Below are 18,775 nucleotides of genomic sequence, written 5' to 3'. Positions count from 1 at the left end.
AAAGTTCCTCCAGGAATTAGGGAGCTTAGCGATTATGCAGCCCGCGACAAACTTGCCCGGTAACTCGCACTTGAGAAGCTCAAGTTCCTTAACAATGCATATTATCTCATGAGCCTGCTCCAATACAGGACGGTTTTCAACCATCTTGTAATCGTGGAACTGCTCTATAATATACATCTCGCTCCCTGCATCGGCGGCCCCGAATTTAGATTCGAGCGCCTCCCACAAGTCCTTGGCGACATGCACATGTAAATATGCGTCGACCAGTTTATCTCCGATCACGCTAAGAACTGCTCCGAGAAACACAATGGTAGCCTCCTTGAACGCCTTCTCCTGTTCAGGAGCAATCGTTCCCGTGGAGACACCGGTGACCCAGAACACGTTCATAGCCGTGAGCCATAACGTGGTCTTAGTCTGCCAACGCTTGAAGTATGTACCGGTAAACTTATCCGGTTTCAGTGCAGCGGCAAAGCCACTTGCCGAGAAATTCCTACACATAATAGGTTTTTGGATTGTTGAGTAAATAGGCAATTTCTCGATTAAATTAATCCATGAGTAAATCACTAGCATGGCATTGACTAAGTTGATGACGTACTGACTCTGATCTAAACATGCACGTACTGAGCAAACAGTAGACAAATCTACACATACTGCTAGTACTGCTAATATGAAAATAATCAGGAGCGGGATAAACGAGTTATACCCTCCAGTAGGCCACGCAGAGGCCGCGGCTTTGGTGGCAGCAGCGGCGTCCTCGGCGACCTTCTTGTCGGCTTCAGCTTTCTCGGCGGCGGCACGGTCGGCGTCGGTGGACATGGTGATGACGAAGGCGACGCGGACGTAGAGGAAGTAGACGATCGGAAGCGAGCAGTCGCGTAATCGCTGCCCAAAATCCTATTTGCCCCTCACCCCGTACAGGAACCAGAAGGGCGTGGTTTCGGAGACCTGCTCTCCCGTCGACCGTGTACGTGGCGGACGGGATGGAGTCACCGGCGGCAACAGCAGCAAACGAACGACGGTGGGCGTGCGCGTGAGCAGATGTGATCTGTTCGTGGTGGCTAGGGTTAGGAGACACCGCATACTTATAGGCGCAGCCGCGTGGAGAGACGTGGGCTCGACCCACGTCCGAGTCCGTGACAGCCCACGATCCGACGTCTCAGATCGTGGCCCAGCTGTCAGAAAACTCTCCGTTAGTGACTGGCAAAAATAAGCGCGTAGGTGTGAGCTCGGCTCGGCTCAATCCCGCAACCCGCGGCGCGTCGTGACGAGGCGTGGCGTGGCGAGGCGGGTGGCGGAGGAGGAGTGCGCGAGGGCCTCTTCTCTTCTCAAGCTCCAATAGCATGTAGAAGAGAAACCCTTATAAACCACTCCAACTCTCCTTCCACTTCCGGGGTGGGACTAAACTTCCCACCACACCTAGTGCCATATAACCCACATGGGCCCTTAGAGATTTTTCAGAAATTGCAATATGGGCCTAGAGCCCATCTCAGATTTCAGCAATCCCCCACCAGATCTCGAGGGCCCATTGTGTCCTCTGTTCCAATTGCTGTTTCGATATACCAGTGTTTCAGTAAAGACCTGTTAAGGTTGAACTTCACCTAGAACAAGTGGCTACACTCCTTCACAACTGAACAATGGACTATGCCTTGAATTGTCAGTTTGGCGTAAAGAAGTTTCACTACATGTCTTACTAGTACTAGGCTGCCGAAGGCTGACCCCTCGGGTGGAGCATATAAGTCACACTCCTGGCCTATTCATGAGCTTACTAGAGATCACCCCAATCTCATAGACTGTGACCAGCAGTCGGGCTCATATAGGTGTGTTCCTCCAAAGATCGCTCTGTAGGATAGCATCTTGCTTTTATAAGCTTTGGAACACATTGAGACCGTAGTCATCCTACCATACAGTATCGAGAGTATTGCATCTCCAACGGAGTGGGTTAGTATAGTTACTCTCCTCAGTTCACCATTGGCTTGTTTTCCCAGGTCCTAGTTCACGGGATCTCCGATCATATAGGTTGGGTTACCACCATGGCAACTCATGTGGGTCTCATACCCATCTCCCTCGATGCATTATCTATCACAACACGTGATAGCCCTTTTGTAAAGGGATCTGCCAGATTCTTAGCCGTATGGACATAGTCCAACGCTATCACTCCGGAGTTTCTTAATTTTCTGACAGCTTTTAATCTCATTCTTATGTGTTTGGTGGACTTCATGTTGTCCTTTGAACTCTTCACCTTGGTGATGACAGTCTGATTGTCACAGTTCATAAGGATAGCCGGAACCGGTTTATCAACCAATGGCAAGTCCATCAAAAGATCTCGAAGCCATCTCGCTTCAACACCAGATGTGTCTAATGCCGTTAATTCTGCTTCCATTGTCGATCTCGTTAAGATCGTTTGCTTGCAAGACTTCCAGGAAACAGCGCCACCTCCAAGAGTAAACATATACCCAGTTGTGGCCTTCATCTCATCAGCATCAGAGATCCAATTCGCATCACTATACCCTTCAAGTACCGACGGGTATCCGGTATAGTGAAGTCCATAGTTCATAGTACCTTTCAGATAGCGCATAACTCTCTCAACAGCATGCCAATGTACATCACCCGGTTTGGAAACAAACCGGCTCAGTTTGCTCACAGCAAACGTGATGTCAGGCCTCGTTGCGCTCGCTAGGTACATCAGTGAACCAATGATTTGAGAGTATCTCAATTGATCTTTAGCAATGCCTTTGGACTTTCGAATCAATACGCTAGGATCATATGGTGTTTGAGATGGTGTGCAGTCTGAATATCCAAAACGACTCAACACCTTCTCAACGTAATGGGATTGCAGAAGTGTGATCCCACCCTCATTATCTCTCAGTAGCTTGATGTTCAAGATAACATCAGCCACACCAAGGTCTTTCATCTCAAAGTTCTGAGATAGAAACGATTTGACCTCCTCAATGACTTTGAGGTTTGTTCCGAATATCAGTATGTCATCAACATACAAGCACAGTATAACTCCTTCGCCCCCACCATGGCGATAGTATACACATTTGTCAGCCTCATTAACAACGAAACCAACAGATGTCAGAGTTGTATTAAACTTATCATGCCATTGCTTAGGTGCTTGTTTCAGGCCATATAAAGATTTTATCAACCTACACACCTTTCTTTCCTGACCATCTATCACAAAGCCATCAGGCTGTTGCATGTAGATTTCCTCCTTTAGCTCTCCATTTAGAAAAGCCGTCTTAACATCCATCTGATGGACGAGAAGACCATGTGAGGCCGACAACGAGAGTAATACTCGAATGGTGGTCAGTCTAGCCACAGGTGAATAAGTATCAAAGAAATCTTCCTCTTCTTGCTGGTCATAGCCCTTGGCCACAAGCCTAGCCTTGTACTTTTCAATCGTACCATCGGGCCTAAGCTTCTTTTTGAACACCCACTTACATCCCAGTGGTTTGCAACCATAGGGACGGTCAGTGATCTCCCATGTCCCGTTAGCCATGATGGAATCCATCTCGCTACGGACCGCATCCTTCCAGTAGTCAGCTTCTGGAGAGGCATACGCTTCTGAAATAGAAGTGGGAGTATCATCCACGAGGTACACGAAGAAATCATCACCAAAGGTCTTTGCAGTCCTTTGTCTCTTGCCCCTACCAAGGGTTTCCTCGTCATCCTCCTCGGTATTTTCATCATGTGTTTGTTCATAATATTCCATAGGGATGGCAGGTTCAGGAGTCTCCTCAGATTCCTGTCTAGAAGTGCTTTGCATATCTCTCATAGGAAAAATATCCTCAAAGAATGTAGCATCCTTAGACTCCATAATTGTACCGATCTTCTGGTCAGGTACCTCAGATTTCACTACTAGAAATCTATAGCCAACGCTGTTCTTAGCGTAGCCCAAATTAATGCAGTCCACGGTCTTATGTCCAAGCTTACGCTTTTTGGGGATCGGCACATTGACTTTCGCCAAACAGCCCCAAGTGCGCAAGTACGAGAGTGTCGTCCTTCTCTTTGCCCATTTCTCATAGGGAGTGATCTCACTATCCTTTGTCGGAACTTTATTCAGGACATGACATGCCATCAATATAGCCTCCCCCCACCATGCCTTGGATAAACCCGATGTATCTAACATGGCGTTAACCAAATCAGTTAGAGTACGGTTTTTCCGCTCGGCAACCCCGTTTGACTGGGGTGAATAGGGAGGCGTCCTCTCATGAATAATGCCGTGTTCCGCACAGAAGGAATCAAACTCACTCGAGAAGTACTCTCCACCACGATCTGACCGGACTCGTTTAATTTTCTTTTCAAGTTGATTTTCAACTTCTGCCTTATAGATTTTAAAGTAGTGTAGAGCCTCATCTTTAGTATTTAACAGATACACATAGCAATATCTAGTGGAATCATCTATCAATGTCATGAAGTATCTCTTTCCACCTTTAGTCAACACACCATTCATCTCACAAAGATCAGAATGTATGAGTTCTAATGGTGCCAGGTGTCTGTCCTCCGCGGCCTTATGAGGCTTGCGAGGTTGCTTAGCTTGCACACACGAAAGGCACTTAGAACCTTTGGCTAAAGTGAAACTCGGGATTAAATCCAACTTGGCTAGCCGCGTCATAACACCAAAACTAATGTGACAAAGACGTGAATGCCAAACTTCAGATTCATTAACATTCGAATGAATATGGTTCACGACTTTATTACAAAAATCTGCGAGGGAAAGGCAGAACATCCCTCCGCTCTCATAACCTTTTCCAACAAAGAGTCCATATTTTGTAACAACTAATTTATTAGACTCGAAAACCAACTTAAACCCTTCTCTACATAGAAGGGAGCCACTAACGAGGTTCTTCTTGATGGCGGGGACATGCTGCACGTTCTTCAGCTGCACGATCCTTCCCGAAGTAAACTTCAGATCGACCGTGCCAACACCATGAACAGAAGCACTCGCGCCATTCCCCATCAATACGGACCCGTGACCTGTGACCTGGTAAGAAGTGAACAATGAAATGTCAGCACACACATGAACACCTGCACCTGTGTCCACCCACCAATCGTTGGGTTGAAACACTGAAAAAACAGTAAATAAATTACCGTACCCAGATGCACCATTCTCATTGTTGCCCACAATCATGTTGACAGACTTGGAGTCCTGTCCTGACTTCTTGTACTTGTTTGGGCACTTGTTGGCCCAATGTTCAACCGAACCACAAGTAAAGCAGCCCTCGTCCTTCTTGTTCTTCTTGAAGGTCTTCTTACCCTTCTTCTTAAAGTCGGTATTGTGTTGGACACCGTTCTTTCCCTTGGGCTTGTGGGAGTTGAAGTTCTTCTGGTTCACCATGTTGGCAACAGAAGTCCATTCGGCCCCTTTTCCGTGCGAGTCTTTTGCCCTCGAATTCTGCTCAACACTCAGATGGCCAATGACATCCTCCACAGAGAATTCACGCCTCTGATGTTTCAGAGTGGTGGCAAAGTTCCTCCAGGAATTAGGGAGCTTAGCGATTATGCAGCCCGCGACAAACTTGCCCGGTAACTCGCACTTGAGAAGCTCAAGTTCCTTAACAATGCATATTATCTCATGAGCCTGCTCCAATACAGGACGGTTTTCAACCATCTTGTAATCGTGGAACTGCTCTATAATATACATCTCGCTCCCTGCATCGGCGGCCCCGAATTTAGATTCGAGCGCCTCCCACAAGTCCTTGGCGACATGCACATGTAAATATGCGTCGACCAGTTTATCTCCGATCACGCTAAGAACTGCTCCGAGAAACACAACGGTAGCCTCCTTGAACGCCTTCTCCTGTTCAGGAGCAATCGTTCCCGTGGAGACACCGGTGACCCAGAACACGTTCATAGCCGTGAGCCATAACGTGGTCTTAGTCTGCCAACGCTTGAAGTATGTACCGGTAAACTTATCCGGTTTCAGTGCAGCGGCAAAGCCACTTGCCGAGAAATTCCTACACATAATAGGTTTTGGATTGTTGAGTAAATAGGCAATTTCTCGATTAAATTAATCCATGAGTAAATCACTAGCATGGCATTGACTAAGTTGATGACGTACTGACTCTGATCTAAACATGCACGTACTAAGCAAACAGTAGACAAATCTACACATACTGCTAGTACTGCTAATATGAAAATAATCAGGAGCGGGATAAACGAGTTATACCCTCCAGTAGGCCACGCAGAGGCCGCGGCTTTGGTGGCAGCAGCGGCGTCCTCGGCGACCTTCTTGTCGGCTTCAGCTTTCTCGGCGGCGGTGGACATGGTGATGACGAAGGCGACGCGGACGTAGAGGAAGTAGACGATCGGAAGCGAGCAGTCGCGTAATCGCTGCCCAAAAACCTATTCGCCCCTCACCCCGTACAGAAACCAGAAGGGCGTGGTTTCGGAGACCTGCTCTCCCGTCGACCGTGTACGTGGCGGACGGGATGGAGTCACCGGCGGCAGCAGCAGCAAAGGAACGACGGTGGGCGTGCGCGTGAGCAGATGTGATCTGTTCGTGGCGGCTAGGGTTAGGAGACACCGCATACTTATAGGCGCAGCCGCGTGGAGAGACGTGGGCTCGACCCACGTCCGAGTCCGTGACAGCCAAAATAAGCGCGTAGGTGTGAGCTCGGCTCGGCTCAATCCCGCAACCCGCGTCGCGTCGCGTCGAGGCGTGGCGAGGCGGGCGGCGGAGGAGGAGTGCGCGAGGGCCTCTTCTCTTCTCAAGCTCCAATAGCATGTAGAAGAGAAACCCTTATAAACCACTCCAACTCTCCTTCCACTTCCGGGGTGGGACTAAACTTCCCACCACACCTAGTGCCATATAACCCACATGGGCGCTTAGAGATTTTTCAAAAATTGCAATATGGGCCTAGAGCCCATCTCAGATTTCAGCAGAAAGCACAGCCCATGCCCTCCGAGCGACCACGCTGCCACCACTGGCACCGGTGAGCGAGGACGCCATCCAACTCCTGCTGCCGGTGGTCACTAGTTGATTCCGCTGCCAGGATCCATCTCTCTCCCCACATCCCCATCCTCTCTGTGATGTTTCTCTGCAAATACTAATTGCTGAACCATTTACATTTCTCTCAGATCTTCGTTTTAGTGCACTTGTTGCTTCTTGATATACTCCTGTGTTTGATGGAGTGCTGCTTGCTACTCCGTGGGCATGCCCACGGGCAGCGGCTGCCCTCCGGCGACGGGCATGGCCGAACAGCCCTTCGGCCTGAAAAAAACTGGCAGGGAACCGTTACCCCGCCCCATCACCCCCGATTGCCATCACTACTCTGCTCCCAAACCCCTCTTCTGCTTTCTCCTCCCACCCTTAAACCACAGCCGGCCCGTCGTCGCAGTAGTGCCTCGCCCTGTCGTCTCTCCGGTACTTCGTCCATGGCAACAAAGCATCACGTATCGGCCGTGATCTTTGATCTGGACGACACCCTCCTGGACACTGGTACACACATCCATTTAATCTCCTTCCGGAAGAGAACACTGGAGTAATTTCCAAAATGGAGCTTGTAAACTGTGGTGTGTGCGTGTGTGTTGATGCAGAGAGTGTAACAAGGGGCGTCTTGAACGATTTCCTGGCGACATATGGGAAGTCAGCAGACGCGGAGAAGGAGGAGGGGAGGCTGGGGCAGAGTCACAGCGAGTACGCGGCTGGGATCATCGCAGATTACGGGCTGCCGCTCACTCTCGAAGAATACTCAGAGGCAATATTCCCCTTGAATCTCAAAAGGTTCGCGTCACTTTGGCACGCTGATCAAATCTGCAATGTCATGTTCATCCCAACTCGTTTTTTTTTGTTTGCTCGTATGTTCCTCACAACTAACCCAGAGGCTTAAACCACTTGGCTTGGTTCTACTGTTGTCCAGCTGGCAGAAGGCAAAACCACTTCCAGGGGTCAGAAGACTTCTCAAGCATCTTCACAAGAATGGAGTACCGCTGGCACTTGCTTCCAACTCCGAGATGAGAATTATCGGTCAAAAAATTCTGAAACTAGAAGGTTTGTGATGTAGGAGTAGATACTCTTTCTAAAGAAGAGGATGACCAGTGGAGTTGATATCGGGTTTGGTTCCCCATGCGCGCACACCCAAAAACTATGGGGGTTCGGCATTGTACTTAGCCTACCAATGACCAGTCGTCGAAATTCAAACGTGAGCCAAATGTCCGAATGGTGTGAAAGTGAACATGTGCATCGATTTGATACAAAGACTAGAGAACAATAGAGCTCTCCATAAACTTATAAATGTTCCAATGGTACACAAAGTTGAAGCACAAGGCACATACAATGAGGCAAAACATCAAACACCATGTTGAAGTAAAATCAAATCAAAATGTTGTGTTGAAGCAAAAAAACCTCATCTTGACCGAAGCTTTTTTTATCATAGCAATATGGAGTACCATGTGCATTAGATAAGTTGGCACGACCAAAGAAAAATAAAAATCTTCAATATATATTAAATATAGATTTTTTGGAAGAAGCTATGAGTTTTTTTTTACGAGGAAACGTTAGTGGGGAGTCATGTTGTATATATTTTCATAAAAGAAGGGAGAAAATCCTTTTTTTTTCTCCTTAGATGTTCATGCCAGTGATTACCAAGCCGAAAATTACTCCCATTTTCCAATTAAATACTTTATCTTGCATTCTAGCATGTTTATTCATGTTTCTCTAGATTTTCGGCACCCCTTAGGGAGCTAGAGCAGGGACATGAGCTCTTTCTTTTTTGCAAACTCGGAGGTGTGAATGACATGGGGGAGAAAGTGATAGGGTAGGATACACAACAAGAGATGGTGAGCTATAGTTTCTTTAAACACATTAAATACACGGATGCTCACATATGGAGAGATATAGTGCATGATGGACCAAGAGAGGAAAATGTCATTGGTACAAAACAAGCGCTCATTCGAAAAAATATACTTGTGAAGGTTTCCTCCTCTCATCTAACAACGTCATCATTCTCATCTGCCTCCAATCATCATCTAGGAGTGGGGATGTGGAGGGGAACCCGGCTCTTTGTTCAATGTGCAGTTCCATTTCGTGTTTGTCTTGGTTCTCATGTCGTAGCGACGATTTTGAGGTGGTGGCAGCATCATGTCGATGGAATAAGTCCCTGCATCCATCCTCCTCCAGGCCCCGACCATGTTCGCCCATCATTGCCGATGGGCCTATGAGGGGCTGGTCCCATCAATTTGAGCAACCAGATCTATTGGGCAGCCTGTTAGGAGTTCGTTTTCGCCATGTGCTTCTCCTCTAGATGGTGGCGGCAATTTGAATATTATTATTCTAGTGACTTTCTCTTGCCATCGATATTCTGTTGGTTTGCGGAGGCGTGCCAGAAGGGTTTGCAAATCTAGTTGGGGATGTCAATGGTCACTTGGTGTGCAAGGTGGTTGGTTCAGCGCAATCACCAAGCTCTTCAAGAGTGGTGGCCCCAAGCCTAAGCACTGACAAGGTTGGGGCATGATCCCAACAGAATTTTGATCTATATTAGCTTTATTCCGTCGGTAGGGGCAAGCAATCCGTAGGGGCTGTTTTTCTTGCGGTTGTCAAAAACCATGAGGCGCGTGGAATTTTGTGGGTGATGGGTTTTTTTTCAGAATAAATTGTCTTGGAAGGGGACTCTATTGTGACTCAAGTAATCATCGGTAGTCCCGAAAGACATAGTTTATAGACATAAAAGAATATTCAAGCAATAATTTAGTGCAAGTTTTTGTATGTGATGATCATCTAATGAAAATCCCTTATTTTGCAGAACTGCAAGACTGTTTTTCCGTGGTTCTTGGTGTTGATCAGGTTCCTCGTGGAAAACCTTGCCCTGACATGTATGAACGTTTTTTCAGAACTTACAATAGAAAGACTGGAGTATCATTTTCTCACACGACTTTAAAATCCTAAGGCCCGTTTGATTAGAAAGATATCTGCAGGATTAGAATTCTTATAGTTACATTTTTGTATGTATTATTAGTACGATTGAATGTTATAGAATCCTTTTCCAAATATTTGTGTGCACTAATATTCACAGAAGATTTCATTCACTTAAAAGAATCATCTGTTTTCTGGTCCAATCAAACAGTTTTTGGTGTAAATAAAATTGTTTAAGATTAGAATAGGCATGACATCGTAATCCTGTGTTTGTTCTTTCTAATCCACCGTTATTTTGGAGGAGCGCATTGAAGCTTCCACTAAATTAACAACCGAAATCATACACAAGTACTGAAGAACTCACGCTTGACATATCTAGAGCAAATCTACCTTTTGTGTTCTAGGATATAACATCAGCAGTTTACTTGTAGTATTGCTTTATGTATTACTTCACATTATTGTTATTATTATTTGGCATCAATTTGGCCGACAACCTGATGATCAACTCAATATTGTTTTATTTAAAAACACAGTACAAACACATTCAATATTATTGATCATATAATATCCTATATCTCTTTGTTTCTAGATATCTGGAAGCTGCAAACAGACTCGGTGTAAATCCATCATCATGCTTGGTCATAGAAGATTCTCTGTAAGTTTGTTGTTCCATACACACACAAAAAGAGAAGACAAAATAAAATATAGAATGAATGAATAATAATACAACAGAACAAAACATAGATATTAGATATTACTGAGAGACATTTCTCTAACAAGAAGCCCCTGGGAACATGTGGTCCTTCACTAAGGAACAGAACAAAGTTTAGCATACACAACAACAAACAGTTTTGTCATTGTCATGAAGTGATTATGTAAACTTAGAAAATTTCAAGTTGCTTTCATTTGAATGGAACACATTGTACTTGCCTATCTTCTACGGCATATGCATTCTCCTATAACGGAAAATGGGGCTAAATCCTTATAACTGTTCTCAAATTCAGAAATAGAACGGCAAGCATTCGTGCATTAAAAAGGACATCTTCGGCATTCAGTTTAATTTCTGCTTCCAGAAAAATGTTTACTTTCTATTTTGTTGGCAATTTTTATTAGTGTTGGAGTCCGGGGTGCCAAGGCTTCTGGGGCAAAGGTAGTCGCTGTTCCGTCACTCCAAACTGAAAGGCAACATTACTCAATTGCCGATCGTGTCCTCTGTTCACTGCTGGACTTCCATCCTGAACTATGGGGTCTTCCTCCATTTGACGATCGTAACTTTCTCGATTTCTCCATTAACAGTTATTTCATTTTATACTTTTTTATTTAAGTTTGATATGTGGTACTTATGTTGCAGGCATTCAAGGTGCATTGCCCATGGATCCATTGTACTCAAATGCTCACATAGGAAATGTGATCTCAAACAATATTCATATGATAGTAGCAGGTCCGAGACCTTCCTCCCACTTTAATACAGAGATTATTTTCATTCACAATCCATTTTCACCGCTAGCTTCATACCGAAGTGGCCTTTGAAACTAATCTCACTTTGATACGTTTCGATAAAAAAAAATCCAGATTATTTTGCTACCACGCGACAATGCACTAGTTACCATCTTGTATGTAATGCATTCTCATGTTGTCTCATAAAGGTAACTATTACTAGACAATCTATTAAGCATGTTACGATCATGGTAGTAATTGTTACCATCCGGAGTACATAGGCACCATGCATTGTGGTACCCAATACTCCATGATAAGAGTCGCAAGTTAGTCATCTTTCTTTCTGAAATGCTGATAAGTGCTCATTGTTGTTAGTTGCTGATCACTGCAAACAGGTGAACATACCTACGACTCTGTTCCTGGCCAATTATCGGGAATTGTTTTTGGTCGGGCCAAGTTAGAACCACATGGAGTATCTAAGGTGGTTGTCAGCATTGGGTGGGACATTTCGCCCCCGGCTGTTGGAAGAGTGATGGTCTGTACTTTTATTTAATTTTCGATTACCTTTATGTATGAGCATTGTTAAGGTATAAATTTAAAGGGCTGTTTTTGTATGGGAGGTCAGTTGTGTGTAGGTTAGCATGATATTTTGTTGGGTGATTTGCTTTCATGCTTTGGAATTGTGTCCTTTCTTTTCCGTTCTTAAAACTTGTGTTTTTTTTTCAGCACATATGTTTTCTTGATCCCTGCTGCAATGCCAAATCAGGGGAGCCACTTGAGCTACTGTTAGTTGGTTACATCCGGGAGCTCCAAAGCACGGTAATTTAGCCATTTACAATTTGTCTATTTGCTACTCCCTACGACCCAAGTACTGTATAGTCTATATGGACCCTACATGGCATGCAATGCAGAGCATATTAAGCTACAGCTCACCACGGGCTAAATTTTTCTACAGAAGTCAACATATGGTAGTCGCTAACTTAAACATTTGTTGCAGGGAAGTACTACATCTCAAGCACTAAGCATTACTGAGGAAGACCAAAGCATCGCGAGGGATGCACTGGACCTCCCAGCTTTCTCAGAACTACAGGAGCTCACGCTCTTCAGTGCGCCTGGGAAGGAACCATTTGAATGATTTGCCCCATTCATTCTTAACGCAGTGGGCGGTGTAATGTGTTTACTGGATGTGATTAGATAATCTAAAATGTACACGATCAGCTGCGAGTTAGAAGCTACATCTCTAAGTCTTCTAAAAACACGGAGTTGCTATAGCTATGCAATAAAAAGATGTAAAAAAGTTTGTATATTTAATTATTTATCACCATGTGTATGTGTTTGTAAAAGATGTAAAAAATATGTAAAAGATGCAATAAAAAAATGGAAGGCATTAATTTTGCGTTTGTGCCGGAGACGCAAACGTGTGATTGCATAGGGATGCAAATTTGTGACCCTCAGGGTACTCCAGGAATAAAAGTACTATTCACAACCATCAACACATCTATTAGAGTTGGTTAGATGAGTTTCCTACAGTTTACATGCGGACAATCATGAGAACAGTCAGCAGCGTGTTAGAATTAGCATGGTATAATCCAGCTATTCGGAGCGATCACCTTCTTGCCGGTGAAAAGTAAGAAGAGATGGTGGAACCGCGCTTCTTTGGGGTTGCCTGTTTCAAAGGACGGATCCAACCCTGTATTTCTCTTTGAATCTCCAGCGGCAGTTCCCCTACTACGGCCGGATCAATGTCTTCAACATTGAGCATCCATGTGTCACCGGAACCAGAAGAGTGCACGACGGCCGTGTTAATATTGTCTCTACCATGTTGTTCAGCCTCGCTTGCTCCTGAAGAACTCTCTGGGCCTACGATGATGAATATTTGGCAACCAAAGAATAATTTTTTCACATTGTTTACAATATGCAATCGATCGATATCTGCAAGCATAGAAAACAGCCTACCGAACCTTGATGGCTACAAATTAAGCCGTCAAAGTTTCTTTTCTCGTGCTGGCCAGGTTGACTTTGTGAAAGAAACTTCAAAATAGAGCCAGCTCCCTGAATGATTGTTATGAAACATCTGGATGAGTGCTCAGATTAGATAAGACACAAGTATGTCACTGAACTACAATAAATTACAAAACCTGGCATGGACACTGAAAGTAAACCTCCTGTGGCCTATAAAGATGAGTTTCTCACCCGACTTGAGAATTAGCTCAGCATGCCAATCACCGCCTAGGGTTGCAGGTGAGTGTTACTGCGTTAGGGTGATGGCTGGTTAAGAATTATGGTGGAACGGAGAAGTGGCGGATACTATACTGTGCTTCTAGTGGAAACGGAGTAACTAGCAAGATGCCGAAGGTCCCAGACGAACTAGAAAGATGCCAATGGTCACATGAGTGGTTGGACAAAGAAAAGCTAAGATGTAAGAATTAACTTTAAGTTCTAAACTTCTAATACTGCTAGTAAGAAAGGTGAATGAGATGAGGATCTGAAATCAAACTCAAAATCCTGAGATCCATTTCTACTATTTGGATAAAACATCATAACTTACTAACTACTGAGTTCGGTTTTCTCAATTTTCCAGCATCTATACGAAGCATTACATGCTCTACCTTTTCTTTCAAAGAATACCAATGCTAAATGGTAACCTCATTTCTATCAAACAAATAAAACCCAAATAATCAAGTGCTGATGTACTAGGTTAGTTGGTGAGACCAAACTTCGCCTTTGAGGGATAGGTTTTCTCAAAGGCGCATTACCTGTTAACAGAACAGAAATTAACAACCCACGAGGAGTCAGTTTGGTGACCCCTGAAGAGGAAAGAAACAACTTACCTGAACTTTCGGTAATTTCTTCGGAAGACCTTTTCCTTCAATTGAGCTACATTGTTTGGCAGAATTACTATTGTCACAGTCTTCCTTCATAGATGATGATTCACACCGTTCCTCATGAACTGGAGTCATATATAACTTGTTATCTAGAAAAGCATGTTCACAGTTCAGTACAGTAAGGGCAAACGGAAATTACACACGGTCTGCAATATTGAACTGAGTAACATTACCAACAGATGGTGTTGACTCAGGTGTAGAGGAAGAATCAAGGATGGCTGAAGATGCATCGGAACTTCGGCCTTTGATATATTTCAAGATTGAGTTTGTTCCCTAAAGTAATTAAAAAATAAAAAGGTAAAAAGGATAGAAAAACAATGATGTATAATCTTATTCAGTCAAACCTGCACACTACATATAGTTATAAATTACTCCCTCCGATCCAAATTAATTGACGCAGCTCTAGTACAACTTTATACTAAAGTTGTACTACAACTTTATACTAAAGTTGTACTACAGCTTTATACTGAAGTTCTACTACAACTTTATACTAAAGTTGTACTAGAGCTCCATCAATTAATTTGGATCAGAGGGAGTACATACAACAACAACAAAGCCTTTAGTCCCAAACAAGTTGGGGTAGGCTATCAGAGGGAGTACATAAACTGATAAAAGTATTCCACACTACATGTCAAAATACGGATGAACTTCTTTCAAATAACAGAGGTTTACATCAGAAAATCATGTCAAACTTGTTGTCAGGAGCAGGCAACAACTAATGTGATGTCAAAACGTATTTGGTTTGACCAAATATAATGAAATAGCTAATACGGAGTACGTCTTATCAAGGTAACAACATGATCATATTGTCATCCTACTTGTTAATACAGAGGGGATGGTTTTTAAACACACGAAACTATTGAATACCGAGAAAGTTATCATAAACATACACTTGGTATGTCAAATATTTTGCTTGCTGTAACAGAAAGAGATGTAATACTCCATCCAGCATTCCGAGAACCCCAAAAATCATGAAGCCCAGATTCGAATAGCTTCATTGCATCTTCTTGAATTTTGCCAGTCCCATAGCGTAATGGGCAAGATTTGGATGGGAATTTCTTCATTGAATTACCCTCGTTTTCCTACATAGTCACCATTAGTAAGCTGAAACTAAAAGGCATGAGTAAATTACACAAAGTACCTTAGATGCCCTAGCATGGAGAGTTAATGTTTGAGCGACTCTCTTGTTGCAGCTCAAGTCAGACTGAATCCGCTCGCTCAATTCTTCACAAAGTTTATCCAGCCAGCTCTTAACCTAAAATGTATGAAATTGATTGTGAATTAATGCGCCAGATTCAAAGTAGCTAAAACAAAACTCCCTACATTCATACACAGAATCAGAAATAACATATTTTGAGACATCCTCGTGTGTGGGATTTGACTCCTTGACAATGCAATAAGCCAGTAACCTATTTTAACTTTGGTGGGATACAAGTATCTTATAAAATCAATTTGTATTGTATGGATAAAGTTCCAACATAACTCAAAATGTATTTGGTGGGATAAATTTCCAACATAACTCAAAATGTACAACATGCCACTAATCAAACCGGCACAAGGCATGTTGATACCAATCTTCCTAGGCTCTTTATGTTTAATAAAATATTTTACAGCAACAACCAAGGGGGTGTGCAACCACTGCATAATACCAGTAAGCTGTGTCACTAAATGAAAAGACACTCTTCTTGCATCAGGTGATCATTGGAATTATGAGATGTGTATCACTAAGCAACTAATGTTTTAGGTTTCTATCAGCTGTGCACATCCATATAGTTCTCAGGGGAGTTGCTTGATAATCTTTCTTAGTTTTCATAAGCAGCTCTAAAGTAGAAAAGGCTGTTAGAGAACGAAAGAACACAACAGACAGCAAGCATGCTTACAGAAGAATTATTCTTTAATGCTTTTGGGCCAGGAAATGTTTTTCCACAAACATGACTCTTTGGTAGAAGACGGTCCTCAACTTCTTCTCCGCTAATACCTCTTGCAGTCTTCCATAACCATGTTCTGTGCAAAAATTGGGTGCTTATAAGATGAGTTTTTACCAACAACTATACATGATTTCTATACTTATAATCTGCAAGCATAGTACCACGGAAATTAAGTTGCACACAAAATGTAAAAAAAAAGATTAGCAAGTCCAAATCTTTTACGTGGTATCCCAAACATCAGGCACCTGAAATAAAACCAAGCAATATGCAACAATTTACCCTGTATTTACACCATAGTACTCTTGTAATTTCTCTTCTGTAAAACCTAGAAGATCTCCAACTGTCTCAACCCCCAGATCATCCTGCAAGGAACTCCCAAGCTTACCCCCAAGTTGTTTCCTGCATAACATGGACGTTTTTTGTAATTCAGTATCAGACAGTTCTGGAATGTAAGGACTAGAGAGTAATACAAGGTTTTAAAAACTTTGTCCAACAAAAAACAAGAAAGCAATAAATGTGGAGTTGTCATGTAGCTCATTACATCTTCTTCACAGGCAATGATGCTAGAAAGTCTTGAACCGATGAAGATGGAACAACTGTTTGTTGAGCAGGTTTGTGCATCCCGCTAACAAGTTTAGCTAACATCTGCACAATATAACAACATTTGAGTGGAAACTGCAACAGGAAAAGGAAAGTATCAAGAGAAGCACTATGAGGAAGCCGACTTGATTTCCTAAGTTTAGAGAGCAGCTTAAATAATACATATGGACTATTTATACTTAAATCTGTAGAATGAGAAGAAACAAATCATGCAAAAGCATACTTCATCTACTCACTATATGACTCGTTATAAACCTTATTGTGAGCAATGCCAGCAGAACACGTGAATTGGGTTTCCTCCAGAACTTTTACTCGTAACTGTGCAACAAGTATAGCTCCACATGCCAGCAACTTATCCTGGTAGTTGGCATCTGCTCGGCAAAGCCATGCCTTCACATTCTCCTCCCTGTCACCGACATCCTGAACATACATATCAAGGTCTACGGTCACACTCACATCAAATGTAAGAACCACCCCAACCAATTTGCGGAAAAATTCTTACAGAAGGAAGGTCCAGGATATTTGACTTTGTGGCCTCCTCAAAAATAGACTCTGACGACTCCGGAGGAGATTCCAAGTGCATTTCCTTGGCAGCATCAGTAAGGTCGAGATAGACTTCGTCAATGGATGCTCGCTCACACTTCCCCTTGGTCGAAAGAATCGCTACTACCTGAAAGGATTGGACACAAAACCGTCAATGCCATGGAACAGTCTTTAGTTGTTCAATGCAGTAAATTATGAGTGATGGACACTCATATTGTTGCAGCAACATACTACCTCGGAGCCGGCATTTCGGTACACATTGAGGTCGGCCTTGTCACGAGACACGGGGACCTGGACCAGGTTTATACCTGGGCAGACATTCTTGGCCTCATCCCCACGCATGGACCTGAATCAATCAATAAAGCATCACAGATATCTGCCAGGAACTCCGGACCAAGCAAGTAAAAATCAGCCCTCACCTCTTCACGCCGAACTTGCGGGCCTCGTAGCTCACCGCAATCAGGCCGCCGCCTTTCCAGTCGTTGTACTGCACCACGGCGGTGGGCTGCCCCCTGAGCGCCGGGTTCCTCCGCTGCTCGACTGCAGGTGAGCAAACGCCTTGTTACCCTCTCGGTTCAGAGACGCTGCGAGAGAGGGGGGAGGGGGCGAAGAGGGCGGTGACCTTGCACGTAGAAGCAGTCGAGGTCGAGGTGGGCGATCACCCGCGGCTCCTGCGGCTCCGGCCTCGCCACCGGCATCGCTCCCCTTTCCCCGCCGCCGCCTCCCGCCGACTCTGCCCTTGCTTTCGCTCCCCTTTCTCTTTTTTTTTCTTTTTTTTATGTTTCGGTTTCGCCCGCGCGCGATCGCAGCCGTCCGTCTGCCCAGTTGGACGGCTAATAGGCGAGCTCGTCCCGTTCGCAACACCCCATCCTCACGCGGCCACGCGCCCACGCCTTCCCCCTTCTCTAGTCCCGTCCCATTCCCCTACGCTTCACTGTTCTTCTCTTCTCTTCTCCCTCTCCGTGCCACGAGTCAATCAGCACTACTTGCTTACTGAAATGCATCTTCCAAACTGTTTCGCGCTGCAGATTACAGTGCGTTTTCCTTGAGATATGGGGCGCCGGTATTTCAGCCTTTTTCAGTTGTGCTGCAACTTGTTCTACGATCTATCTAGCCTTTTTTCACTGGCTATCTGGCAATTTAACTGCAGGTGTTCTTCGAATGATATGTACATTTTCTTTTAGCAGAAGAGGGTTACCTCCGATTTCATTAAGAGAAACCAAACCAAGCATAGCAGATCCAGTTCAGTTCAACGAAAAAAGAAAAAAACTAAGTTCAGGCATACTACTAATAAGTTCAGAAACAACAAAGACGGGACAGCCACCACGCAGGGGGCCAAACTACACTGGACCAGACCCTAGCACCAATCCAAACATACAAGCTGGGGACACGAAACCCTCTGAAAGCAAGGTTTCACAAAACAAATTGCAGCGGCCGCCAAAAGATTGCCAGGTCAAGAAGGCAAGAACTAGAGGTCTTCAGCATGTAGCTCTCAGCCACCTAGTCTCAGAACTCCATGCCTCCATCCC

General features: G+C 44.3%; 1 protein-coding gene and 1 pseudogene across 2 annotated transcripts; one reads left to right on the top strand and one right to left on the bottom strand.

The window, feature by feature from the left end:
• Nucleotides 1-7,377: 7,377 nt before the first annotated feature.
• Nucleotides 7,378-12,425, top strand: LOC123062101 (bifunctional riboflavin kinase/FMN phosphatase-like; annotated as a pseudogene).
• Nucleotides 12,426-12,725: 300 nt separating this feature from the next.
• On the bottom strand, nt 12,726-18,134 carry LOC123062100 (DNA polymerase eta). Of its 2 annotated transcripts, none has more exons than XM_044485441.1 (14): nt 17,869-18,134; nt 17,666-17,786; nt 17,481-17,592; nt 17,206-17,373; nt 16,959-17,123; nt 16,645-16,748; nt 16,383-16,502; nt 16,056-16,179; nt 15,317-15,430; nt 15,066-15,257; nt 14,349-14,448; nt 14,122-14,264; nt 13,252-13,342; nt 12,726-13,150 (listed from the first exon to the last, which is right to left on the bottom strand). In XM_044485441.1, exons 1-14 carry the CDS (start codon nt 17,942-17,944, stop codon nt 12,897-12,899), a joined length of 1,884 nt encoding a protein of 627 aa, XP_044341376.1. In that variant the 5' UTR covers nt 17,945-18,134; the 3' UTR covers nt 12,726-12,896. The 2 variants fall into 2 exon arrangements, with proteins under 2 accessions (XP_044341376.1, XP_044341377.1); XM_044485442.1 differs by having other exon boundaries at nt 12,858-13,150; nt 13,252-13,364.
• Between the last annotated feature and the right edge of the window lie 641 nt (nt 18,135-18,775).

This window comes from Triticum aestivum, chromosome 3A (assembly GCF_018294505.1).
Source record: "Triticum aestivum cultivar Chinese Spring chromosome 3A, IWGSC CS RefSeq v2.1, whole genome shotgun sequence".
Taxonomy (NCBI): domain Eukaryota; kingdom Viridiplantae; phylum Streptophyta; class Magnoliopsida; order Poales; family Poaceae; genus Triticum; species Triticum aestivum.
Note: the sequence above shows the minus strand (reverse complement) of the source record. Positions and strands in the feature narration are given on the sequence as shown.